The sequence below is a fragment of the Centrocercus urophasianus genome, unplaced genomic scaffold, assembly GCF_019232065.1.
Source record: "Centrocercus urophasianus isolate 14NV4802_14NV808 unplaced genomic scaffold, USGS_Curo_1.0 seq_19, whole genome shotgun sequence".
Lineage (NCBI taxonomy): Eukaryota > Metazoa > Chordata > Aves > Galliformes > Phasianidae > Centrocercus > Centrocercus urophasianus.
In genome coordinates this window covers 19,096,407-19,124,026 of record NW_024884744.1, presented here as the reverse complement: position 1 = coordinate 19,124,026, position 27,620 = coordinate 19,096,407, and the positions used below count along the sequence as shown (strand labels likewise).

General features: G+C 43.9%; 1 protein-coding gene across 2 annotated transcripts; it reads left to right on the top strand.

The window, feature by feature from the left end:
* The first annotated feature begins 1,851 nt into the window (after positions 1-1,851).
* Positions 1,852-27,520, top strand: UBXN7 (UBX domain protein 7). Of its 2 annotated transcripts, none has more exons than XM_042820582.1 (11): positions 1,852-1,950; positions 5,329-5,476; positions 7,420-7,487; positions 9,326-9,391; positions 11,373-11,485; positions 16,652-16,798; positions 17,171-17,261; positions 18,315-18,442; positions 18,888-19,281; positions 19,973-20,052; positions 21,344-27,520. In XM_042820582.1, the coding sequence occupies exons 1-11, from the start codon at positions 1,878-1,880 to the stop codon at positions 21,503-21,505; spliced, it is 1,470 nt and encodes a 489-aa protein (XP_042676516.1). In that variant the 5' UTR covers positions 1,852-1,877; the 3' UTR covers positions 21,506-27,520. The 2 variants fall into 2 exon arrangements, with proteins under 2 accessions (XP_042676516.1, XP_042676517.1); XM_042820583.1 differs by lacking the exon at positions 1,852-1,950 and adding an exon at positions 3,472-4,370.
* The last annotated feature ends 100 nt before the right edge of the window (positions 27,521-27,620 follow it).

Here is a 27,620-nt window from a genome sequence, read left to right as displayed (position 1 = left end):
TCCGTTTATCAAGTCTGATGTCTGTTTTTAACTTGTTCAAAAACTGGTCCCTGCTTTGGCATGGAGAACCTCTTTCTGAGAGCAAGGCACCTGATGCCTGCAGCACTTTCTCAAGTAAGTGATCAGAAGCACCACGTGCTCCTATTGATTTTATTTTGTGAAGTTCTGGTATAATGAAACTACAACCAGCAGTGAGAGAGAATTCCTTCTTTCTTTGAATGCTTTAGCATTTTGAGCTCTCTATGAACCAGTTAAAGATCCTGAAGGGAATGGAGGGGGGAAGAGAGCAAGGGAAAGGGAAGGCTTTCCTTTGGCAGCGTGAGCTATTTCATTTGTAGCTCAGTGTGCCCCAGTATGTGAGACTGTCACATATAGCAGCAGTTTCATTCCCTTTTCCTCCACAGCTGTATTGTGCATTCTTTCTTTTCCTCTTAATATGATGGTTACTACATAAAGTTTATAATATGCACGCAACTAATCTCAGTTAAAAGGTAGGAATTAGACAATATGGAGGGGCTTTTTTGCTTCTTGAAGGCTTACTTGACTGCCATCCATAACAAATCCTGCAAATAAATACAAAAAAGTGCAGAAAGAAGCCATTTCAGAAGTCAGGAATACAATTTTGGGGTAGGTTTGTGTTTGCTGGGGGGTACACTTTTTTTCCATTATTTTTAAAGCTTGCTGGGACAGTCTTCTAACTTCACATACCCCAAAGGTGCAGGTATGTAAGTTGTGCTTTTATAATTAATAAGTATACTTTGGCAGCTGTCTAAAATTCACTTTGACTTGGACTGGGAAAAAGAAAAAAACAAAACCACCTTGCTTTGCGAAACACATCTCACATGGAAAAGTTGAAAGGCTGCTGCAGAATGGGGAAAACAAACAAGACTAGAAGTCAATCATTAGACACGCACTCAACTGAAGTACACAAAGCCTACAACCCGTACTGGGTGCCCAGACCAGCAGCCTTGTGAGGGCTGCAAGCGTTCGGATCCCCACATGGCCGTACTCACAGTGCGTGTGGCAGAGCGGTCCTCAGGAGCGTCCTCGTGTTTGTTTTATGCTTTTCTTGTTGGAGGTTGGAATTCAGCTGCTGGGAGGATTTTGGTCGCTCCAAGCGCTTTGCAGCAGGCTCGGGTTGGTTAATGATTCCTTTGCTTGTGAGTGTGAGGCTCTCAAGCACTGATGTGGAGCAATTTAAGCTCTCAGTGCTTGATCCCGAGCACAGTGAGAACTTGCCAGGCAACCTTGGGGAGCCGTTCTTGTGGGTGTGGTGATATTTCTCAGATTCTGGTTCATAAAACTCGTCTCCTCCAGTCCAACACCTCCCACACAGCATTCCACCCGATGCTGTTCTGAGGTAAACGTGCATGAAAGCAACGGCACCCCACCACTCAACCCTCCTGCTGGTGAGGGGAAGGCTGTGCGCACAGCCTACCCGGGCTCCAGCAACGGCTTTGGCTCTCTCCCACGGCATTCTCCCGCACAACAGCAGCCGTGGCCGGACGCGTTGCCGAACAAAGAACGGAGGGCCGGGCCCAGAGAGCGTTGCTGGATGGAGAGAAACAAAAATGCGTTCTCGCTGGGGAGCGGCACGGGCCTCATCGCCGCCCCGCACGTGCAGCAGCAGCAGCAGCAGCAGCACTTCCTGCGCCCGGCGGAACCGGCCTCAATCGATCCCTTTCCCGCCGCGGCGAGTCGCCCCCTCAGAGCGGGCAGCCGAGGCTGCACGAGCCGCGTTACCACGACAACTCCCGCGCCCCGCCCCTGCGCGGCGCCACCCAGGCGGCGGGGCAGAGGAAGGGCGCGGGCGGGCTTCGCGCCTGCGCGGTGCGCGCGGGCCGGCGGCGTGCGTGTTGTTGTGCGGCGGCGGCAAGATGGCGGCGCACGGGGGCTCGGCGGCCTCCGCGGCGGTGAAAGGGTTAATCCAGCAGTTCACCGCCATCACGGGTGAGGCACGAGGAATGCCGGGCCCGGACCGGCTCACCGCCGCTTCTCGCTTTCGTCGAGCGGCCGGGATGGAGGCGGAGGGCCGGGCGCGGTGAGGCGGGGGCCCGGCGGGGCGGGGGGCCGGGCCCGTCAGCGGGGCGGCGGCGGGGCGTCGGGCTGCCGCGAAGCCCGCCTCGGGGAAACGCGGCTGCGGAGAGGCGGGCGGCTCGCCCCGCGGCCGGGAGGCGGTCCGCCGGCCGGGTCCTCGCTCGGGGTCGCGCAGTTCGTGCTCGCTTCGTGGGAAGCTCGCGCTTCGCGTGACGGCACTGAGTGGCGTCTGCTGAAAGCGTCCGTGCGGAGCGTCGGCATGTCGGCACCGCCGTCGGCTGCGGGCTGCGGACGGACGCGGCGTGCGTGCTTTGGGGCTCCCCGGGCACGGCACCCGCAAACGGGAGTGCTGGGGAGTTACGGGGCCTGGGATCTTCTGACGGAAACCAGCTGGACTAAACCCTCGCTGCTAAGAAAGAAGAAGCGTCTTTCGTTACGGCGAGCTCCCGTGTGTGTCTGGTGTTCTCATTCTCAGCGGTGCCTGAGAGAAGGCCGAGTGGAGCTGTGCTGTTTGCCCAGCAGCCCTCTGCGCATATAGCTGGGTGATGGAGATGTCTAAACCCTGCTCCTGATCTTCAGAACAGAAAACAAGATCCTGCTGGGTTCTGCCCACCTACCTCTGAAAGAGAGGTTTGAGGTTCTGTTAGTTGTAATAGAATGTAAGGTTCTGTTTGGAGGTGAGTTCTTGCACAGTTGTCTGACCCTGTGGCACAGTGACAGGTGCTGCACAGCACGCCCTCAGTGGTCTGTCATCAGCCTGCACCTTTGGTGTGAACCTGCTTTCTCAGGGGGGTAGACAGATGCTCCAGCCCTTATGGTTCTGTGTAAGTGCACAGAGTTACCCACGTTTGTGTGGAAAAGGTGAAATGAACTCCATCAGACCAGAAGGCCAACTGAGTTCTGGGCTGCATTAAAAAGGGGTGGCCAGCAGGGAGAGGGAGATGATGATCTTCCTCTACCTGTCTCTTGTGAGGCCCCATCTGCAGCACTGCATCCAGGCCTGGGGCCCCCAGCACAGGAGGGACGTGGAGCTCTTGGAGCAGGTCCAGAGGAGGGCACTGAGATGAGCAGAGGGCTGGAGCAGCTCTGTGTGAGGCAAGGTTGAGGGAACTGGGCTTGTTTAGCTTGGAGAAGAGAAGGCTCCAAGGAGACCCCATTGTGGCCTTCCAGTGCTTGAAGATAGCATATAAACAGGAGGGGGAACGGCTGTGAGGGTGAACAGTGATAGGACAAGGGGGAGTGGTGTTAAACTGAGACAGGGGAGGTTTAGGTTGGACATTAGGAGGAAGTTTTTCACCCAGAGTGTGGTGAGGCACTGGAACAGGTTGCCCAAGGAGGCTGTGGATGCCCCATCTCTGGAGGCATTCAAAGCCAGGCTGGATGTGGCTCTGGGCAGCCTGGGCTGCTGGTTGGCGACCCTGCACATAGCAGGGAGTTGAAATTAGATGATCATTGTGGTCCTTTTCAACCCAGACCATTCTGTGATCTGCTTCCAGCACACCTGATGGTGAGCAGCAGTCACAGAATCACAGAGTCTGGAAAAGACACTATAAGCATCAGATCCAGCTGCCAACCCATGTCTGCTAACCCATAGTCCTTGAATATACTTCTCAGACAGCAGTTTTTTTTTTCCTTTGGTGCTCTCATCCGGAGAAGTGTTAAGAGAGTGTAAGTCCTGTGTATCTTTACAGATGAAATTACGAGATAAAAAGAAATTTCTTTCAAATCTTGCAGAATAATTAGAATTTCTGTTTGCCAGCAGGAGCACTGAGAACACTGGTGTGATGCTGTTTTCCTTAGGACTGAGGAAGATTTGGTACGAACGCATTGTATATTCATGACTTTAAAAAGCAGAAGGTCGAATATAATTTTTCTTCTGGTCCTCCTAAATGAACAGCATGGTGTGACTGTGCACTGAGGTTGCAGGCTGTGTGTATATTCCAGAATCTTCAGGTATTGCTTCGTTTCTGCAGCTGGTGTTGAAGTGAGCTCCTGAAAATATGAAAGAGCAGTTACAGTGAAAAACTATTTGATGCTTTTGTGTTTGATTGGGGATGGTACTAGTTCGTTCTGCACTCTTATTTTGATTAAGGTCCTCAAGCTTAGCTGAATACCATTGGGGTACTCTTGTGGCAGGTTGGTTCTTGGGTTTGTTTTTTTTTTTTTTGAAAAGTTACCTTGATCAGCTTGACTTTTCCCTTGTGGTGTAATATAGTGGCACAGGTCATTTAGTATTGCTTTATCTCAACAGATTCAAAGTGTGTTCAGTGTATCAGTCTGTTTAATCTAAAGCTGTGAGTACTTCCTGGAACATCTCAGGACACCCAATGAAAGTAAGTTAAATGTTTTGCTCAAAGTGGCGTTAGCTGTCATTCTGAAGCTGGGAAAACAGAGTTTTCTTCATTTCAGTGACTTGTGGTGAAGCTGGTAAGAATTATTGCAGACCAAAAACTGCTCCCAAACTGGTTCAGCTGCATTTTGCCACTCTTTCTCTGTTCCAGCTTTTCCATATTAAAATAGACTCTTTGGCAGCCTGCTACCTATAGAGACGTAGTGTAGTAAATAGACTCTTAAAAGATTAGATGCAGGAGGGATTCAGGTGGTGCTTTTGTTGACTGTGCGGCCTTGAGGAAGCTTTAGAGGCAGACTCTGTAAGGAAGAACAAGTGTTGCTAAGGAGTAATGTTTCATCCTGAGCAGCACATTGGTCTGCATTTGGTTGGGCCTGGGAGCCATTCTAGTAAGTGCTAGTGATGATACTACTTTTTCCCTGTTCACTTTTAAAATTTCCTTGTACATGAACTGAGCTTGTGCTTGTTTGTTTCTGCCTTCTGGAGCACTCAGTGAAACAGGGAATCTTCTTTATGTATCTGTTAGAGGAGGGTAAAAACTTTGGCACTGGATTTAGTATTCTCTCTGTTAAAATGTTAAATCAGTTGATTGTTTTGTTTTGGTTTGTTTTTTTTTCATATAACACAACAGAAGTCAAATTTAATAAGCTTGCCAATATTTGGAAAACTGTACAAAGAGAAAAAGAAGCGCTCAAAAACGCTCCCGCAGAATTGCTGGAAGGGAGAAGCGTGGCTGTTCTGTATCCAGGCATTCCCTTTTCCCTTGAGATGTGTGTTTGTCTCACCTCATAGTCGTGCCTTAGGGATAAGTGGCACCTGCTGAACTGCTCTAATGATCAGTGCTTTAGAAGAGAAGCTTGCTGGTTAGCTGTTCCCAGCGCTTCTGATCAGAACACTTCATGAAGAATGCTTCAATATATATATTTTTTTTTGCCTTACAGGTGCCAGTGAAAGCGTGGGAAAACATATGCTTGAAGCATGCAACAACAACCTGGAGATGGCTGTCACCATGTTTCTGGATGGTGGAGGCATAGCAGAGGAGCCCAGCACCAGCTCTGCAGCAGTGTCTGCAGTTCGGCCACACACCGAGTACGTACATGGGCATGTCTGCATAAACATGAGTAGCCTGTCTTGAAGTTTTGTAGTGTAAGACAGAACAATTCAAGCAGCTGTTCTTTCTCCTAACCTGCTGTTATTTCAGTGTAATGTGTGCTTTTTTGATGATCTTGTTTGATTGATTGCTTTGATGTTTTTCTTAATAAATAAGTTTTTCTTATTGCACAAGCTGGTCTCTCTTGCGTGTACTTCAGAAGTTTCCCATTGCATGCACATGCTGTTTTTGCAGGCGTAATTTGGGTCACTGAGGTGAGGATCCAGCAAAAAGTGGGTCTTAGTTTTAAATGGCTCCAGGAATTTTGCTCTATGTTCTTTTGTACTTAGAGAATTTTGTCATTTTGGTTTTTATTAACTGAGACCCGAGTCCCATTTGATAGCATTTTCTTGTGTTGTTTTAACAGTAGATCACGTACACTGATGTGCAGAGGAACAAGCAACTACAAAATCTGCATTAGTGTCTTACACATCACGTGCCAATAAAGGTGCTTGGACATGGCAGAGTCTTTTGGTGCTGCCTGTTAATGTGCCTGCATGGGATGAGGGGAATATTTTGCATGGAAGCTAATTGGTATCAGTCACATCTGTTGAAAGTTCTGTATTAAACATAGCCATGCTTTCTTCTTTATGGAAGTCTTTTACTTCAGGCAAGAGGGAAATAACTTTTAAAGAAAATTCTTGCTGCTTGTACTTCTGAAGCACATGTACACATTTAAACAACTGTTAGCACTAACTTCTATAGTTCAGTGCCTCCCTGTTTGAACCTGTAACAGGTAATGAAGTTAAAAGTCTGTATCTGTAGGTGTTAAGAGTTCGTATTTCTAGATAACTTCTGGCACATCAGTAACTCAATATTCAAGGTTTATTTTGAATACTTCCTTTTTTATACTTGACACCTTCAGGTGCTGGTCAGCTTAGTTTTACTTCTAGGAAGAAGGAAAAATATGCAAATGCAGAAAGGAGAATAACTAGCTTCACAACAGCGATCAAAGATGTGGAGGCTAATAGCAAGGTTAGTGAATCTTGCTGGTGGTGTGAGTTACTGCTTGAAACCTGCATGGCCAGGAGCCAATAACTGCACACTGAAAGACTTTGAAGAGTCCAGGAAGGTGTGCAGCTCGGGAATATTCTGTAGGTCAGATGTTGAAATGGATTTTCTTGGGTGAGCCTGTGCTGCTCCTCTGAGTAGATACATGAGTTAGGGAACTGAACTGAGTACACATTTCTATTCTTTCATAGCTCTTGTGATTTTATTTCTTCTCCTAGACGTAATTTCAGTTTACATAGTGTTCTCTGTAAGCATAGCTAAGCTGCTGAAATGTGAAAGGAGCCCAGCCATGAAAGCAAGTAATTGCTTCAGATTATATGGAGGAAAATAACCATTTTGACCATCTTGTTTTACATCCTGTGGGAAAGAAAGAGTCATGAGTTTCAGGTGAAAATAAAAAGTTCCAGCAGGAGAAAGCTCATAGTAATCAATCTTTTTTTTTCCCTCTGTGTACAGATAAACAGGGGAGGAGGGTGGCAAGTGGGTTGATTACCTAAGTTTTAAAAGACAGTTTCCAAGTTCTGAGGAGGTTGTGAAAGTAAAAAAAAAATATGTATTTGAATTGTTTTTGTCAATTCAATTGACAGAAGACTGGGATCAGGGTACCACAGGATTTGTGTAACCTCCTGTCAAGATGTAGAAAAGTGCACGGTGCACTTTAATGCACAACGTGCTACATCCTGCTTCAGTGCCTTGAGTGGGAGTAGAGGGTTCCTCAAGGTCTGTTTTGACATCAAATCTCTGATTCTGTGCAATGGTACAGCAGTGTCCTTAGCTAGTCCAGGTCGCAGGAACCTTTGGAACACAACATGGTTTGGTTTATTCAATACTTAAACATTATTATCTCTGATTTTCCTTTCCTCTTCAATAGGGATGAAGTACGAGCTCCAATTCCTCAAAAACAGGAAATTTTAGTAGAGCCTGAGCCCTTGTTTGGAGGTAGGCTTGTGTTCTTATTTCATTGTTTGCTTTCTTTAAATACCTTGAAATCATGTTCATATGATGAGAAAAACAAAATTTCATGAACATGAAGAAAGCAGTGTGCCTGTTTGTGTTTTTGCCCTGTTCCAGCTCCTCAGCCATATAACACGACTGCATGCTTGGAAATATACTGATATTTAAAACCTTACACATCAGAGATGCTGTATTTGCAGTGGTGTCAATTTGCTAACTCCTTTTTCAGAGGACTTCTTGAGTCACCAGGCAGTTAGTAACATTGAGTTCCTGTGTTCCTGGCATTCATAACCATGTGATACTGCTGCAAAAATGTCCAGACTGGTGGGATGAAAGCTTGGGATCTGGCTGACAAGTGAAAATGGAGTGAACACATGCATGTTTCTTGAGGACATCCAGAAAGAAGGGTTGAACTGCATGATAGCTTGTCATTCTCTCAATTTCTCCTTTAGGAATTTAATTTGCACTTTAAGCTGCATCACACAGCTGAATTAAGAATCTTGCTCTTTTTGTCAATGGAAGACATGGAAATGCTCATCTTTATAGTGATCCCATGTCCATAGGAAATGCATTTTGTGTTGTTTAGTTCCTGCTGAATAGGATTGTGAGGCCTAGCTTCTGTTTCACTGTGGAACTGGTTCTCACTTGATCTTGTTTTCAACGTCAAGAGATTTGTTTTGCCAACGTGCCCAAGCTGAGAGGTGGTTGCAGAAGGTGCCCTGAGGACTCTTGGAAGACATTGCGCTGGCTTCTTCCTCTTGCTGCCTTTGTGACCCAGCAGAGTCTTTGACATTAACTCCATAGATGCCTGTGGGTTCATGATCCTAAGAAGTACAGGAGTATGATCTGCACTCTTGCTGGTCCTTTTCTGCTCACGTCACGCACTGAGCACAGACGTGCTGTCCCTGACTGCCCTACTGAGGCAATCTGTGGTAGCCTCCTGGCTCTGTCTCATCCAACAACTCTCATGTTCTCACTGATGCCACTTCTATTTATAGCATGAAGCAGCCCAGCAGCTGGAAAGCTGCCTCACTTGGTCCTTCAGCTCTAACCTCAAGCAGGGTATGTTCCAGTTTATGGTTTGAGCAGCTGCGTATTGAGGTGCTTGAGTGAGCTTGTCTTCTCTTCCAGTTGAGAAGACCTGTATCAGTTTGTACTCTGCCAAATACACTGAACCACTCCAGAAGTAGAAAATTTCTTAGAAAAACAGCCATCTGGGTTGCAGTTCACATCTTCACCTGCACTGGACTTGCAGCAGCCAAGCCTGGAGAGGCTGCTTTTGCTGAAGTGCTATTTCAACTGCTACTCAAAACTACAGTGTAAATTACTCTGAAGTTACCTGTAAGAGATTGTGCTTGTTGCTAAGCCTTTAGAGGAGAGAGATCCTTGCTGATACTGACACTGGATCCTATGAAGAGCTTGGCTGAGGCAAATTCAGCCCTGTTGGAATGAGATCTGGATACATGATTAAAAAGGAAATAGAAACGTGGAAGAAACAGTTGTGTTTCCTAAGAAAGAAGGTATTCTTCCTCTGGGTTTAATTTTATGAAGTTTTTCTTAGAAATCACCTTTAAAAGTCTTGATGGGAATCATGACATTTTGATGCTGTGACAGCACTGCCACTACATACTGATGTGCCTTGGGAGTGCTTGGTGAGCCCAGGAAAAAAGGCTAACTTTACATTAATGTGTACTGCTGGTACATTTTTCTTCTCTGCTGGGAAATTTGAAGGGAAGAAGTGATGGGGAAGAATGGTTCTCATAAGCTTACCTGTTTCATAGTATGCCTTTGAAGTAATTACTGCAATACTTTTTTCTTTGAAGCTCCTAAGAGACGCAGACCTGCGCGTTCAATATTTGACGGCTTCCGGGATTTTCAGACAGAAACCAGTAAGTGTCTGCTGATCAGTAACTTAGACAGGTTCTCTGTTGGGTTGGTTTTTTAGTACAACAGTGATTGCAAATTAGTTTCCACCGTAGGCTTGATAGCTTTCAGTCATTGAATGCTTTTTAATTGCTTACTGCATGTAAGATGTTATTTGGGAAGAATACTGTTAGACTGTTCCTTGTTGTGGTGACAGTGCTGTTTGCTGACAGTACTCTGTCCTGTCTGTGGTACAGTAAGTGTCATTAATTCATTTCTGAGGCACCTTACCTTGTTCTGAAGTGGCTGAAGGGAAAGCATTGGTTGATGGATATATGAAGCAGGTACTCAGGATGCTGTGCAAAGTACTTGCCTGTGCTACGTAAGTAAAACCATGAGACAGCATATTCTGCCTGCTTTCCTATGGCAAATGCTTTCTTGATAACTCTCAAAAAAGCCTTTTTCTGCTTTAGAGAGAATTAAAAATGAAGAACAGTCCAATACCCATGTATAAATTGAGTTTACCTATTATTTTTTTCTTTGATAGCCATAGGTGGCTCTGGCACTTGAATTAGATTTGAGTATAACCCTGAGGCTTCTTCCTTGGCCTTGTGAATTGATTCTAGTGAATTTAAATCTATTTACCATTCCCTATCCATTCATTTGCAGGCTCTCCAAAAGACAAAGCATTGGGTGTTATATAAGCATTTAAGTTTCATAGAAAGGGATTCTCTGAGAGCCAAACACCATTTATTTTGCATCCCAGTTAGATTTGTTATGCAGTCGTTATCACTGACGCTACTGGAGTCCTGAAGAGCTCTAACCAAGGACCTGGTTCCTGAGGAGTTAGGTGCTGTCATATGCCAAACTGAAAATAAGCATTTACCATCTCTGGCTTTCCCCTGACAGCCTTGATCAGTTTGTCAGAAGTAATAATCTGATCAGGTGTTAAAGTCACTGGCAGCTACATACATTAAAATCAAGAATTTACAGAAGCTTCGTGCCCTTATTTTTTCTCTCTTATAGCAAAGTCCTTTAGAGTTCCATGGTCTGTAAAACCATTGTGAAGGTTTCTGATGAAACTGGATGTTTTGATGGTAAATTTCATGGGTGAAAATCACCATCTTGTTACCTCTGAAGAAATGGCCCTAGTCTTAAAAGTCCACGTTGTTTCCTGGCTCCCAGGCCTACACCACAAGTGCACTTCTATCCCTGTAGGGATCCAGTGTCTGCTCAGAAACGGTTTGTATGCTATGGCCCACTGATGTTTCCTTACACGATGGGAAAGCTTTAGGGTCATGCGATGGTTACTCATTTCAGCTGACTTGGTTCCATAAAATGCATTATATCACTGCATTTTTAGGTGAGCAGTTTCTGTGATTTACCTTATTTTATATGATCATGGATACGTAGGAAATGTGCTCTGTATTGTTTTGAGTGCAAGTGATAACACCAATAGAAACTCAAAGCATGGTACTTGGTACAAACAATCTGAAAACCTCTACATCTAGCAGATTGAGGTATCCAGAATTGACTGTGGGAAGTGTAGGTGTTTAATATAAACTTGCAAATATATTTCTCCAAGTGAACTAAATCTTTCTGTGGGGAGTGCCTTACCTTCAGGTATTAGAAGCATTGAATTAGAAATATACTTAGTAAAGTTGTAGTGTTACAGAGTAGCTCAGTTGTTCCAGTCTAATAGCATCAGTGGGAGCAAGTCATAGCCTTTTTAAAACTTTTTTTGCTTGTTTGTTTTTGAATATTGATATATGACCACCTCCACTGATACTTACACTACCCAGGATGTATTTAAAAGTGAAATAAACACCCACTGCTTGCAAGAGTTAGGACAAGTGGAGCTTTACCTAAAGCAACAGCTGATCTTCAGCGTGGTCTGACCTTACGATTGTCTCACCAAAGTTTTGTATATGGGGATATATTCAACTATAAATACATTCTTTGAGTATTTGGTCTAACTCAGCTTTGTTTCCTCTTGGGGCTGTGCAGTTCGACAGGAACAGGAGCTACGAAATGGAGGAGCAGTAGATAAGAAACTCACTACCCTAGCAGACCTCTTCAGGCCTCCCATTGATCTGATGCACAAAGGCAGCTTTGAGACGGTGAGTTTTTGAGTTTTGGTAAGTTCCCTGTGTGGTGGCTGTGTGCAGTGTGGAAGCCCTTTGTTAGGCTGTGTGTGCAGGACAATTAAAAGACCCTGTAGTGATAAATATTTGATACACTGCCTCTGAAGGTCTTAACTATCATTGGTAGATCACATTTTTATTATGTTTAGAAGCCAGTACAGCAAATCACACTTGGTGAAACACTTCTGTATACAAGTGAGGCTGGCTAGAATGGAAGAACTGAATCTCTTGCATGATGCAGAAGTAGCTGAGCTAAAGTAGGTGAGCAAAAGTACTTTGTAAGGGGCAATATAGTTTGCAGCAGAGCCTCTGAGAAGCTCATGCGGTTTTGGTAATATGGCTAAATAATTTTGATACCAAAGCTATTTTTAAGTATCTGTGTATGGCATTGTCATGAATGCACAACTTTGTGCCAGAAGACTTGTTCTTGTACAAAATCACTGTGGTCATCTTTTGCCTCTGGTGGTGGTGGAAGAATTGTCTGAGAGATTGCCCCCCTAAGAAGGGCACAGCTAGGAGGCCTGCTGATTTCCAGTGATCTCAGGTGTCCCCTTTTCTATCTGTGCAGGCAGCTTTGTGGATCTGGTCAGAATTAGTTATGGGATGAACTAGGGACATAACAAGTGATAAGAGACTATCTAGATTGGTTGTGAACAGAGTGAACCTGTGGCTTGAGGGACCAAAAAGGGAATTTGCATAGACACAGCCAGTGCTGCTCTGTTCTGAAATGTATACACAGTCAGCAAGTGCCCTCTAATCTCTGCTGTGGAATTTGTTTTCTAGTCTTTCCTAATGTCTCACTGAAAACGTGTTAAGACCTTTAGCAGTATTTACTATGGCACCTGCCATTATCATAATTCGTTTCAGAGGGTGATGTAACTGATTGATATGTTTGAATGCTCTGAAGTCCATGTGTTCTTATTCAGTCTTGTAAATAAATAAAAAAAAAAAAGGGAGGGGGGAGGGAGAGGGGTGATGTATGTACACACCTTGTCCTGTTCTTTGCAGTAATTCAGAGACATATGCTTTCTGATATTCGTGCTTGCTTTTTTCTGTTCTCATACAGTTCTGTGTCTCATGTGTTACTCTTCGTTTCAAAACTTCCTTGCAAAAATAATCTTTAGCTTCTCAGTTTGTGGGCCATTACCCTTTCCATTTTACCTTCTGTGACTGCACACTGTTGTGCTGCTTCAGCCTGGGATAAAGGCAGGCCTCCTGTGAATCCAGTGACCAGAATCTTTCTCAAAATTCAATTCTAACAAGCTGCTGTTTGCTTATTCCTTCTCTGTTCACTTAGATAAACATCTGCAGTAACTGAAAAAAGGCTAAATGCTGTCATTTTGAGCACTTTTATTTTAGCACTACCTTGAGTGGGTTTTTTTGTTTCGTTTTTTTAAATGATGGGTGCGTTCTAAACTCTGGAGGGGTATGCAAGAAAGTTCCACCAGCCTTTTGTCCTGTAGACTTAGGATGGTATTCAAACTCAGCAACAATATTTCAGTGGTGTCTGGTCTCAGTAAGGTTTTCGTGCATCCTTGTTGCTCAGTGTCTGTTAGGGTGCTCTAACTTTGGTTTCTGTAGTAAGTAGGCTCAGTTGTCTTTTGTTTTGCACTAGGAAATACATTTTCCTTTGAATGCAAAAAAAAAATGAGTAACAAAACCCACTGAAGAACCTTAACAACATGATGTGAAAAAGCTGCTGTTTCACTAATGAAAAAGAGCATTAATGTTTAACTTCAGCTCCATCAAAAACTGGGCCACTAGATGCAAGTTACTGTAGGCTGGTGGCTTGGGGCTGTGTAAACCAGAGGCAAATGGCTGATAGACCAGCAAGATGTTAACATAACTGCTCCTTCTCTCCTATTAGAGTATTTCAGAGAAGCTGAAATGAAACTGCTGAGGGTCAATTCAGATTGCACAAGGGATTTGAACTGATGCTTCCTGACTTAAAATTGAGCCTTGATGCATATGAAGCTTCACACTCACCATCTCTTTAACACAGAACCTGCTAAGAATAAATCACTAGAGCAACAGACCAAACTTACTTTCTAAAGAAGGGTTTGGTTTTGTTCTACAATCAGATGTGTTTGTTTCTTTGTGTTGCATGCTGTAAAATGCAATTTAATTTGCAGAGAGCGCGCCCCAAATTGACCTACTTTGCATTCCTTGTTTTGGAAGCAGATAGTTTTCTGTGCTTAATGCTCCTTAGGATTTTGGCACTTCTGTGAAGCAGCAGCGTGACGTTGCAATTTAAAGTCTGTCTATATGAAATTTCCTCATTGTACAGGTTCTCTTTCTGCTTCCTGCTGATGCTGATGGTTTTAAAAACATTTTTTTTTGTTGTTATGAAGCGAGCAGTAATAGCTCAGAAGCTGATCTAGTTTTGTAGTTGAATAGTACAGTTATTTTTACATGCAGTGCTTCTGCACTGTCTAGCTAGACTGCGTGTGCTGGTGTACCATTGGCTTGGGAATGGCTGGGTTATGAAGAGAAGCTGGTCTTTCTGTGCTGACCAAGGCAAGGACTGTAATATAAATAATATTAATATAAATAGGATGTATCTTGGTAGGCACATCTCTCATTCTGATTTTATCTTATCTCCCAAACTGAACTATGCTCAACTAGCAGATGTCTGGAAGCTCACAAGATGCTGGCTCGGCTTCCTTGTTTCTCTCTGCCCACTGGAGGAGAGCAGTGAATTTCAACAAAGCCAAACAAAAAGCCACACAAAATTTATAAACTGCTCATGGTTCAGAAAAATCAAATGAAAGAGGATGGCGTATTGTTTTTAGCAGTACATGAGTTCGTTTCTCCAGTGGGAGCCAGCAGTGAGCGTAAAATAACTTTCCTTACTTTGGCTGGATTGCTGGTTTGTTGCCCTAAGTTGTTGTGATGAAAAAATGTGGATGCCTAGAAAATGGGAAGGGGAATTCAGGGGACATGGGTGGTTTTTTACATCTGTCATGTGGTATTTAAGAATCACTGCCTCTTTCTTTGGAAGCTCCTACTCTGCTATCTAAAGTGTGAATTAGAATACTTGCAAGGAGCAATTGCTCTGTTCTCATCCTGTTTAGGTGCTGTTTAAGTGCACCTAAGTTAAGTTAAGAAGAAGTGGTGGTTGGAAACTGGTGTAATAAACTGTTTCTGAAGCCATCAGACATCACTTGCAGGCTACACAAGCCAGCTCTTGAGCCCTGCAATGTTATTTTGGTCATTGATGAAAATGATCCATCCATATAATCTCTATACCCACAATATTTCTTCCCTCTGTACCCCCCCTGCCCTTAAAGCAAACCAATATCTGTGTAAGAGCGTGGTTATATATGTGTGTGAGATGGTAGCAGTATAACTGTTGTCCTCTTAAATGTTAAACATGAAACCTATTGCTTTTACAAGGAAGTTAAAAGGAGTTTCAAGAGCTGGAGCTGCTGTACAGTTGAAAACTCATCTTTCCAAAAGTTGCGTGTGGAATTTCCTGCTTGCACCCTTTCAAGTGCAGTAGCTGGATGGAGGAGAGGAGGAGTCAGGTTTTCTCTAATGTTAAAAAATATGCAAAGTGTAGAAGAGTGAGATGCACTTCCAGGTATGCTAGTTATGTATTTTTGAGTTTCTTCCTTTAGTCACGTATGGATTACATTAGAACACAGGACTAAGGCAATGTGGTTAACTGAAGCTGCATATTCACAGTGTTCCCCTTATTTTTGAGTGGTACCTCTGGGCCTCATCTTAAACTGCCTAGAATTAGTTCTTAAATCCCCCAGTTAGTTCAAGATAATTTTTTTAAAATAAAAGAATGATGAATATGTTTAAAACCATTATCAGTTACCCAGGTGTCGCCTGCTGCATTTTTCCCCTCTGAAAACCAAATACAGGCTTCTCACATGGTAACATTGGTGGTGCCTGCGAGGACAGAATGAGTATTCCACGCTTCTACATTCATGTTTTTTTCTGTAACATCTTTCCTTTGAATAAAATAAAAATTGTCTGCAGGTCCTTTGGCCATGCAGAACGTATTTTGTAGACCGAGATCTGCTGAACAGTGAGCAAGCTTCCAGTTTGATATTTACTGGTTTACCAAGTGCGTTGAGGCTTACTCTTTGTTAAGCTGAGTGGATGGGGTTCATGCAGCTGTCCTGCATCAGGCAGACTGACTGTCCTGAGGTGTGCTGGCTAAAAGTCCATCTGAAATTTAAAACCTTGCTTTGGGGAACAAACTACCACCAAAAACAGCAAAATCTCTTGTAGCATTCTGATGACTTGAATTTGCTGTTAGGTGCGTGGCCAGCAGGATAGTGAATGCACTTATAAATATATGCATACTTTTTTTAAGAAGGAAGGGGCATTCATTTGCAAGTTCCAGTCTCTCCAGATGGTAAGAGCATTCCTGCTGTTGATATAGCCCTCTTTTTTTCAACAGGTATGGCAATTCAGCGATCAGAATTACATTCTTGATCAAACTCCTACCATTATCTTGCCACCAAGCAATCAGACTATGCCAGCTTTGTGACTCAAACCAGTAAGATTTCTTCCTGCACCTTCCCGTCTTCCTCCCAACTTGCAGTCTGGATAAGGAGCATCAAAAAAGGATGCCGAATTTGGCAGTTACACAGTAATAGCGTGACTCAAAACCTTGAGAGAGAGGGGCAAAAACAAACAAGAAAGCCAAGAGAGGAGGTGCAACTGCATTGATGCATATCCTCTGTCAATTGTGTTGTCTGCTTAAGTAGAAGATGATCCACAGGTTTATCTCTGGAGTGAGCAGGTCTTTCCTCTGTTGTCAGATTGGCGTGGTTTGACTGCACTCTTCCCTGAACAAGTACTGAATTCAGTGTCTTTCCCCACAACTCGCTCCCCCGCCCCACTGCCAAAGCTGCTTTTCCAACTCTGTGCTTGGCTTGTTGAACTCCAGCAGCTCTGTTCATCGATGTGATTCTGTAATTTAACCAATCTCATTTAAGCAGGTCTTTCAGCCCTGCCTTCTGTTTTGTGGATGCCTTTGCGCTAGCTCGGTCCATCTTTCTCACTCTGAAGGGGTTTTGGTGAAAATTCTGACACTGCTAGAAGCCATCACTGATCATTGCTGGCATTGTTTGTGTCGTGCTCTTCAGTGTTAGCTAATGAAGCTTTGCTCTCTGCTTACAGGCCAAGGAGTGTGGTCAGATGCAGAACAAATGGCTCATGATAAACATTCAGAACGTGCAAGATTTTGCGTGCCAGTGTCTGAACCGCGACGTATGGAGCAATGAGGCTGTGAAGAACATCATCAGGGAGCATTTCATTTTTTGGCAGGTAGAATCACAGAATTCTGTGGGTGGGAAATTTAACAGAGCCACACCAGTAACTTGATGTCCAGTTAGGTGGGACAGTGAAAGCAGTTGTCTTTGATTACAGCAGCGCTACTGTGGTTCTCTTGGAGAATTGCAGAGGTTGAGGGTGTGCATTTTAATGCCTAAGCAGCCTTTTACTTCTGATTGAAAATGTTATTGCTGAACCACTAATACATACACTGGTAGGGGTGCATGTTCAATTGTAGAAGTTGCTGAGACTTGTGTTTGCTATTTGTTGCATGCACTGTACAATAGAGAAAAACTCGGTATGTTTTCACGATCGTTCATGTTCCCTTTCCACTCAGTAACTTGCTTTCAACGTGGTATTTTGTAGGTCTATCACGACAGTGAGGAGGGGCAGAGGTACATACAGTTTTATAAATTAGCAGACTTCCCTTATGTCTCCATCCTGGATCCCAGGACAGGTAAGATAAGGGACAGTTACTTGGAGTGGCAGCTGTGAGCTGGAGTGCTGTCATCCTTGGCACAGTGTTACACTGCAACTGAAGCTTCTTCCTTACCACATTACCCTGTGAGACTTCTCATCCCTGTAGAAATGAAATAGTAACTTCTGGAGGCACTGAAGGAGCAAAACTCCCAGGCCTTTCTGAAATGCTGTGTTGGATGATGGTACTTGCTATGGCTTATGGAGCACTTTGTGTAGAAATTGAAAATAGTACCACCTGGTGGTGGAACTCCAAAATCAACATTTTTTTGTAAGTGGTCTTTTAAAAGCTACTTGAAATCTTGTGATGAATTTGTCAGGTCACTTACCCATGACATGAATACAAATCTGCAATCCCATTCCTGTCACAGTAGCTTAATGAGGCTTAGCAATGACTTATTAAATTGCATCTGAATTTTCAAATACCAATTTGATTGTTCAGTTAAAAAATAAATAAATGTTACCTTTTTCTCCATTGCTCTTGAAGTTGGACCTTTTTGTTTTGTATGCCAACACGTTGCCTCTTCTGTCATCATAGAAGGCTGCTGTATTAATGGTTTGGTCTCATGCTTCTCAGGAATTGAAGTAATAGTTTCTTTAATCAGAGCTGAAATTTCTCACCATTTGATTTAACCATCTCAAAACATTTTTTGTTGTTGTTGAAACTGAAGTTAAGATACTCTTCTTAGCACTAATGGAAGCAGATGCTGTTTACCAAGAGGCAGAATCGAAGCAGGAAGAGTGTATAACTTCTTCATAAAATTAGTGTTCTGTGTTTTTTAATTTTAATATCCAATTCACCTTTCTGGATGCATATTTTCTCAGAAAAGAACAAAAAATAAGGCTTTTCAAAGGGGTAGAGGGAGGAAGCTTTGTAATGATCAGGTGGTGGCCTGTGGGCAGCTGCAGTTCCACAGATGTGGATTCTTGCATAGTACGTGCACAGGAGTGAGCTGATGTTTTTGACAGCTATGCTGCAATCTTTGAGGAGTTGTTGCTGAAAATAGACTTCACAATGCTGCATGTTTCCCAGGCCAGAAACTAGTGGAGTGGCACCAACTGGACGTGACCTCTTTCTTGGACCAAGTGACCGGGTTCCTGAGTGAGCACGGGCAGCTGGATGGGCATTCTACCAACCCTCCCCAAAAATGCTCCCGTTCGGTGAGTAGGACGCCCTCTAGGAGGACTGCAGAAACCTGAAATAAAATGTGCTGTATCTCTGTGCAGCTGCACCGGTTTCCAGTTCAGTAGTGTATAAACAGACTTAATGAATTAGTGGAAGAGTGTGCAAAATATGAAAGTAATGCACTAAGGGAGTGCTTTCTACCTCGACAGCTATTTTTGTTATGCAGTTTACATTTAGATCATTTGTTTTGTTACGTTTGTTTGACTGTTTGTTAACAGTCACAGGGTTGTGTGGGAAGAAGATGTATTACTCCATGTGAAGCTCCAAGGAGGAATCATTAAGCAGTTACAGGATGACTGGCTTTCCATGCTGTTTGTTCATGACTGTTTTAGTAGCTTCCCTTTGGAATGTTTGATATCGTCTGGATTTTCAGTATGTCTGAAAATATCCTTATGCCTTTTTCCTCTGTCTGCTCAACAGGAGAGCCTCATTGATGCCAGTGAGGACAGCCAGCTGGAAGCTGCTATCAGAGCTTCGTTACAGGAAACACATTTTGATTCCTCACAGGCCAAGCAGGAGAGTCGATCAGACGAGGAATCTGAGTCAGAGCTTTTTTCTGGAAGTGAAGAGTTCATTTCTGTTTGCGGATCTGAAGAGGAGGAGGAATCGGAGAATCCTGCCAAGTTGAGGAAGTCTCCACACAAAGACTTGGGGTACAAAAAAGAGGAAAGCCGGAGGCCTCAGCCTGAGCCCCCTGCAAGGACTGAGCCTGGGACAACATCAAATCATAGGGTACTGCCCTGCATTGATGCAGGGGTCGTGGAGGAGCCAGCTGACAAGCCTGAAAGTATGTTGCAGGGCCTAGATGTGAATGGTGAGTGGCCACAGATTGTTTTTATTTTTTTTTTATAGTGACCTGTGTTTTGTTTTTGTTCTGAAAACTGTTAAACCCTGACAAGCATATTTTCAGCCTTTGTTTTGAAAAGCTAAACCTTTCCTGCTGTCTCACTCCCTTGTTGATGCTAGATGATTTACTTTGTCAACACTTTGATGTAGTGGTTTCATATTAGTCACTCACATGCCTTAGTTTTGTGACCTTGTTGAATGAAATTCCCATGGGTGTAGTGCAGACAGCTGTGACAGGCTTCTACCAGTGTGGTAGAAGTGAAATGATGTTAGCTTTACCTCGTGCCTGGCTTGACTGCCTTGAGGGGCTGGACTTTTGCTTATACAAACAAATCCCAGGAGTCTGTGTGCCTCCTTGCAGCTGTGAGCTGGCATGCAGGCCTGTGGAATGCTCTCAAAAGCAGAGGTAGCACAGTGTACTTTCCTCTAGGAACCCAGGCTGATTTTGGTCACTGTTGTGAACTCTTGTGTTTATTTTGAACACGTGCTGTACAAGTATCTCTTCAGAGACTGAAACACTGTGTGCTAAGAAGTTCTGTGCTTGTCTCCAGTCCCTAACCCTACTGTTCTCTGCAGTAAAGTCTGCCACAACCAAAACTACAGAGAGCTCGGTTCAGCTGCCTTGTTTGTTAACTTGTAGTAACTTCCTTTTGTACTAGGACCAAAGGCACAGCTGATGCTAAGGTATCCAGATGGAAAGAGAGAGCAAATTTCACTGCCTGAACAAGCTAAACTTCTGGTGAGTGGGGTTAATTGGAGTTCCTTGTTTGAGTACAGGGGGAGCTGAAAATGGAGAATTTATTTTCCTATGGTGGCACCAATGACATTGGTGAGAGAAGTGCTTATATCCCTCAAAGAAAATGAGGCTATAGAACCTGGTCTGCAAAACTCCAGGTAGAAACTGACCTCGTTTCAAACTCATGTTTTTCATCCTTGCTATTTTACATGAAAGCTTTAAATAGGAAACAAAAGCATCCAAAAATCCAGCATCAGCTCTCTCAAAACCAAGCGTCGTTTCAGAGGTCGACGTGGAGTTCTGAGGCTGAAATAAATTCTGAGGGACACTTACTGTAGGAAACCGCTTTGCTTTGCCAGGTTTTCATTCTTACTTTGTCATAGCAGTCATCTCTATAATATTTCTCAAGTAATCTTAACTCAGGTGGAGCCACGTCCTTCCAGTCCATCACCTGTGCACTTGCATCACCCCTCAGGTGCCCGCCCTGCACTGATGCCCCAAGACGTTGGAGCAGTGCTATGACTGTTCATTCTGCCTGAGTTTTGCTCTCTCACTGTACTCCCTGTCATTCCTCAGCTTGTCTTCATTTCTCTGTCCTGTCTGCCCCTACTTTACCCTCTCATCTGCTGTGTTTGTTGATGAACTTGGGAAATCTCTCTTGTGTAGCATGGGCATCAGCTCTTCTGATGTGTCTGTTTGTTGGATTTGCTGATAGCCCATCTCCCAGTACCCTCTGTATCCTTCCTTGATTTCTACTGTAGGCAGAGAAGTCAATGAGCTGAGAATTGCTTTTGAAAGAAAGGAAGAGAAGGATCCCCCAGACCTCATGCTTTTTTGAAGGCAGGAGAATATTCAAACCCTCAGAAAAAATGCTGTATTTATCAGTGTCACCCAACAAAAATGCTTCTTTGGTGCCTTTTAGGTTTAACATAAAGGTAATGTCAGTAAACAGGTGAGGGGCTTTTGTTTTGGGGCACTGAACAGATTGTTTTGCAACTTTCATTTTGCTGTGACTTGAACGTGTGATGTGGAATTCAGATCACTTAAATTAGTGTACTGTTACGTATATCTTCCTTCTGTTTAAATAATCTGTTGGATAATTAGCTTCTATGTTTTATGGCATACAAGGACCAAATTTCATAGTGAAGAAGTTGAGATCCATATTACATGCAGATTTCCCTTCTCTGTCATAACAAACTTCTCTTTTAAGAGGGATAATTTTGTGACACTTTCTGTGGGTTGTTGTTTGTTTGTTTTAATTGAATGACCCTTTTTTGCCTTCCTTCCTCTCTAGGCTCTTGTGAAACATGTCCAGTCAAAAGGGTACCCCAACGAACGCTTTGAACTCCTCACCAACTTCCCTCGAAGGAAACTCTCTCACCTGGACTATGAGATCACATTACAGGAGGCAGGCCTGTGTCCTCAAGAGACTGTCTTTGTGCAGGAAAGGAATTAGCACCGTGGCCTGAGTTCTCCCAGCCTTCCTCCCCTGTCCTCTTTGCCTAGGACACCAACTCGTTGATATGCAGTTGAGGGTCATAGGATTGCAGTGCTAAAATCAGGCAGGCAGCTGTCTGGCCCTTCTCTCTCTTCTTCCCTTCTGCTCTAGGGACAATTGAGCGTGTTCAGAGTTCTGTTTTTGTTCTCAGCTTGAGCCCTTGGGAAGAACATCTTTCCTTTGTTTTCATGGAGTGAAGTAGAACAGGGACCTATGAATGCAGTGTGCTGGGACTTGGAGTGGCCGTAGTAGACGCACCCTGCTCGCTGCTGTTCTTTAATCAGTTTCATTTAATTTGTATTTGAAAACACTGATAAGGCACTGAGTCACCTCTGTAAAGAGAGAGTGTAATCTTTATTACAGTCTTTCGTTGGCTTTGATTCTCCATGTGAAGGTTCTCCATTAACCTTACAGCATTCTTGAGATCATTCACTTACCTTGCAGTCTGCTGAAACTTTGGAAAGGAGTTCAGAAGCTGTGGCAAGATTCTCTGCCCCTACCTAATAGGCTTCTAGGCTGCATGCATGCTCTCATCATCCTTTAAATGCTGCCAGTGGATGCAGGTTTCATCATTTTTTTATGAAAAAAGCAAGGATTCCCCCTCCAAAAAAAAAAAAAAGACTTGAAAAGTTGTGTCTGCTTTTGCTGCAGTATCAACTCCTCCCTGCAAGGAGGGGGAAATTCTGTTTTTTCTCCTTTTTACTTGCTTTCAGGATTTTACAGCTGACAATAGAAGGTGGCATGATTCAGTGAAGACCTTGGGAGTGTGGAAAACATGGAGTAAACTTGACAAGTAGTTGGCTTTTTTTCCTCCCCTCCTTCTGTATGTTACTGCTGCACTAGGGGTGACTAATTTCTAAGTTGGCTTTAGAGCACAGACTGCAGTTGGGCAGGACAGCAAGTCCTAGGCAGGGTTCCTGTCATTAATTCAAACCATAAATAGCCTTGTCAGAACTGTGGAAGGAATTAGTACTTCATAAAAGACTTTATAGCTGGTGGCAGCTCCAGGCTGCTTTTTATTCTATTGTAATCTTAATCTGCTGTCATTTACCACTAAATCTGGAAGGATGTATTGAAAACTACTCCTTTATTTGTGCTTTCATTTCAGCTACGAAAGCTGGCAGCAGAATTCATGCAGGCACATCCTGTGTGTATGCCAAGTGCCCTGTTTTCCCAGTGTCTCACCTGGACATAGAGCTGTTGGTACAGCATAGGTTACAGGAAACAAAAGTCAGTTAACACTGCCATCTGCATGATGGATGTGCAGTGTGTTTATTTACAGTTAAGCATCCAATTTAATGTTCTTTGTCAGGGAGGAAAAAGGCATACGAGTCCTTCTGTAACTTCCTGTAACTGTCAGGTGGTTCATACATGTGACTTCGGTGGTCAGAAGTTTTCTATAGCCTGAAACTTTTCAAGATACTTTTGCATTTAATTTCATACCAGCCTTTGGAGTCTTTAAATAGAGAAAGCCATGGGCAGTGTTTTGCATTCCCCATGGTATAACAACACAGTTGTGTAAATTCATTTTCCTTCTGCATTAACGTCTTTGCGTTCTACTGCAAGGTACTGCATTGTGAAAGCAGAATCTGATGGCATTTTCCTGACCAGTGAGTGATGTGACATCAGATGCCATGTTTGGTTTGTAGAGCTCCTTTAAGAGGCTGTTTTGCAGCGCTAAAAGGTGAATGACAAGGCCAGCAGAATAGTGAGAGTGGTGGTGTTTGGCCTCTGGGGCAGCAGCAGCAGCATTTCTAGACTGAAAGATATCTATAGAACTTCTAGAATATCCAAATTCTTGTCTCACACCTGGGAGTACAAGAGTAGGGCAGAAGGAAACCCTTCTGTGTAAGTATGGTACTTAGGTAATTTCAGCTCTCCAGTTAAATATCCTACTCTGATGTTTGTTACCTTGAAACTTGCTGCCTCTTCTTCAGTGATTTGCTGCAAGAAGGTGGGCTGCCAACAGGAAACAGCACCTGACATCAGCGTGATGTCCTTTCTTGTCCCTCAGACATGGGAGCATGTTGACTTTTCTTGTTCTCCTGCCACTCCCTGTATACAGCAGCCTTTGCACTTCTGTCTCTCAAGCTGTGACTGGCTGGCTGCATCTTGGTACTGGCCGGGGGGGGGGTTGCATCTGCTCTGAGCACATTGTTCCACATCAGCTTTCCTAGTAGTGAACTTAAACATAGAAAATTGACTCTGTTGTTTCAGTCTTGTGCCTGTTGCATTGGTAGCTTCTCTTTTGATCCTTCTCCACAGTTTTACTAATGCACTTAGGCTTCAGCAATTAGATGTAAAAAAAAAAAAAATCAACTAGTGGCTGCATCAGGGAAAGAGGGAAAACTGCACTGCAGGCAGGAGCACGAGCTTCATTTCTGATGCTGAAGACCAGCATGCTCCCATATTATGGGAGCCTTTCTTTCTGACCCCACTTTCCACAACTAGGAGCTGTGGAGCTGACTTTCTTTGATCTATGCTTAGCTGTAGGATCATGCTGTCAAATCCAAAACAGGAAGTTCTGGTTTAGCATCTCATTGCTTTTGTTATGCTCAATCATCTCGTGCAGAGGAAACCAAAAGTTGCACTTGGCTGTGGCAAGGTTTTTTCCTGAGCCATCAAGACTAAAAGTCTTTCGTTTCATTTCTTGTCTTCTTTCTGTCTCTTGACTTTTTATTAGCAAATAGCTATTCTTTTATAACTGATCAGGAAATTAAGAAATGGGGAGAAAAAAACAAAACCATATTAAAAATGGGATTTTTCTTCCCTTTCAGACAAGGACTCAGAATTATTTTGTGGCAGTTCTTAATGCTTTGTTCTGCTCCAAGAAATAATGAGCTGATCTGTTGTTGAGTTTGTTTGTTTCTCTGGCATGCTGTGGTTTCTTTTGGTTTTCTTTTGCCTTGACCTGTGAGCTGGAGGCAGAGAGAAGAGGTCTTAAAGTGTCCCTGTGCACGCCTCTTCTCTCTTTTCATTCTTCTCCCTTTTTTCCCCCTTATTCCCACCCCAGTAAAAGCAGAGCCACAGCTCACATCACCCAGCTGTTCTCTGCTGTGAAAGCTGTGAAGAAAAAGCACCAGCCGGGGCACAGCTCCTCAGATTTTCATTCAAAGCTCTTTGGAGTTTGGAGAAACGTGTTTTGATGGCCTGAAGAATGTGGCTGAACACATTAACAGAGCTAAGCATGCGGCAGCTTGTATCTGGGAAGGTGTAAGCCACCTGGACTCAATTTAGAAAGCCTTGGTCATGGTTGCTTCTGAATGTTAAGTTTGAAGCTCAAATTACTTTTGACAAGGCTGGAAAAAACACCTTAAATCCTTAATTGCAGAATAAGTTGAAGTTGGAAGGACAAAGGAAATCATCCCTCAGTGTCTGTGGTTTGTGGTTTCCAGTGTTGTTTGGCCAGTTTGCATGGCAAAGGACTGCCACGAGCAGAGGAGACAGTGGAAGGCTTTGTTGGTAGGGAGCTAAAGTGCTTCAAGCTGCAGCTTCTTGCTGCTTGCAATGAAACCTTCTTTGCATGTGTTCTTCATCTAGCTTGTTTTTTTGTTTTGGTTTTTAATGTCTAACTGGCTTATTTTTGCTGTCACAACCAGCATTCAGAAACAGAGCACAACCAGCTGGACCTCGCTTTCTTTGCCTGTTGCTGTCAGCACACTCTTTTGTTTTGGCTTCCCACTCTCAGACCTCCAGAGATCCAGGGAAGGATTTTGGCTCATGCTAGCAGTACCTGCTCTCAGCCAGGCTGACCAACCAGCTTCAACCCTGTTGCCTCCTCTCCTGGAGGAAATAGGGCATCTGAAGGCTGTGTCACAGGTTGCTGGATGTGCCTGTGTTGTTTTCATTAGGCTTTCAACCGTGGTCTGAGATTCTGCACTTCTGTCATTTATGGACTGAATAATGTCATGCTTCCTGGTGAAAAATCTGATAAGCTGACAACCTCGGTATTGAAAGAATGCGTGTGTGTAGTTTGTAAAGCAGAGCTGCCTACAGAAAGGCAGCAATTTTCAGACGTAGACATAAATGGCCATTTTGATTACGGACCAGCTCACCAAATTAACTACTTAATTAACTGAATCAGTGTCAGTGTACGTGCTCCTCTGCACCAAGTCATACCAGCTTCCTCATTTACAGGTGCTGTGGTTTGTACGCATGCTGCCATCAGAAGCTGGCAGCTGGTTTTAGCACTTAATGAGTAAACCTCACTGCTGGTGGGTTCTCACATAGAGTTAGAAAACTTCCATGCAGCTGTGTGCTTTGCTGTTTGACATACCCTGTGACTATTCAGAACTTCTTGCTTGAAGTACATCTGAGTTATGGGTAATGAAACAGAACAGTTAATTCTGAGGATGGGGGCTTTCCTTTCTGGTTCTTTAAAGAAAAAGGCATCTCCATGCAGGAGTTCTTTGACGACAGTTACTGCGCTGCAGAGGGCACCATGCATTGCTTGCAGCTCCTGCAGGCAGCAAATTACAGCTGGTTCTGAGAGCAGGCTCCTTGTCTGCTAGCTGGGATGCTCTGTCCTGGCTCACTGAGTTTGTTCTCGCTGAGCTGGACCATTGAGTTGGGTTGCAAGAACTCAAGAGTAACAAGGGCTCCACCCCTTCTTGTGGGGCAGGAAATCACAGTGAAGCATCCCTTCAGCTGCATTTTGACAGGTGCTGAAGGCTGCAGCAAACAGGCAAGATGCATCTGATGTTTTTCCAAACCATGTGAGCCTCTGTTATCTGGCTTCATGTGGGGAAGTCCCTGTGAGTGGGAGGATGCGTGTCATTTAAGGAACTTGAAGTAACAACTTGTTACAGCTTTTTTTCTTATCGCAGCTTTGTCCTTGTTTAATCCCTTTTTAATCAAGCTAGTAGTAAAGAATAGCTCTGTATGCCAAAGAGAGGAGAGGTAGCTGAAGTGGAGGTGGAGAGCAAAGTCCGTTGTGAAGATTGGGTCTGCCTTGTCCAGCTGTTTTTCAACAGAAATGATTTTCTGTAGGTGTCGTAGCTTTTGTCTTAAAGGCAATACAAAACTCCCATCTGAGCCCTGCGTTGGCCATCTCTGTTGTTGGAAATTCCTTCAGCTGCGTTTGGAGTCAGCCTGGAAACATTTCAGTGATGACTGTTAAGGTCTGCTGTAAGGTGACTGTAAGGTGAACTGTAGCCTGTGGGGACAGCTTTGCAGGGGCTGTCTCTGAAAGCAGGATCTCACTGCATCCTGCGGCCTGCTCCCAAGCCTGAAGGTTAATGGACTCCCTTTCTGTGGTGTGCTGCAAGATGACTTTTAATCTTGTCTCCTCTTGCCCATGAGGTGCTTAGTGTCTGTCCACTTCCCCAAATAGAGCCATATGCATATATGTGTACACACACACACATCTGTAATTGGAGGACGTGGCACTTAACATCAGTGCCTTGGCTTCGTCCGTTCTGTCTCCTGTTTGCTGCCGGTATATTGTGAGTAGCCCCAGAAGTTTGGGATTTGGTCACTATCTAATTACTGCGTCTGCAGTAAAAAGAAGAGCAATTCTGTATCTGCCTGTGAAAGGGTGCTGGGATTTGATGGGATAGGATAGCTAGGGGAAGGCCGTGGAGCAGGGGGCCGAGGTGCTATTTGATGCAACAGCTCTGTGTGAAACAAATCTGCAGAGCATGCCTCGGGGCCGTGGTGTCTGATGAGAGACACCGGGCTGTACAGCAGATGACTCTCTTAGTGAGGCTGAGTCCTCTCATGGGTGAACTTACAGTTTCCAAATTTGGGCTTCGCCTGCCGGTTTTTACACTAGTCACTTTTTCCTTCAATGATGCAACTTGATCCTGGAGGAGGGAGAGAACTAATTTGGGTGATTTCAGCTCACTGTGCTGGGAGGGACCAAACTCAAGGAAACCTCTGATCTATATACACAACTGCTGCATTTTTTATAAATATATGTAAATGTCCTATTGTAATATTTGATCCTGGAAATAAAACAAACTGTTTTCACTAGCTTTCTTCATTTCCTGAGATTTTGTTCTGTTTGATTTCGAACTAGAGTCTGTCCCTGAGTTATATTGAGAGCTTTTGAGTTTTTCCTTTGTGTGGTAGA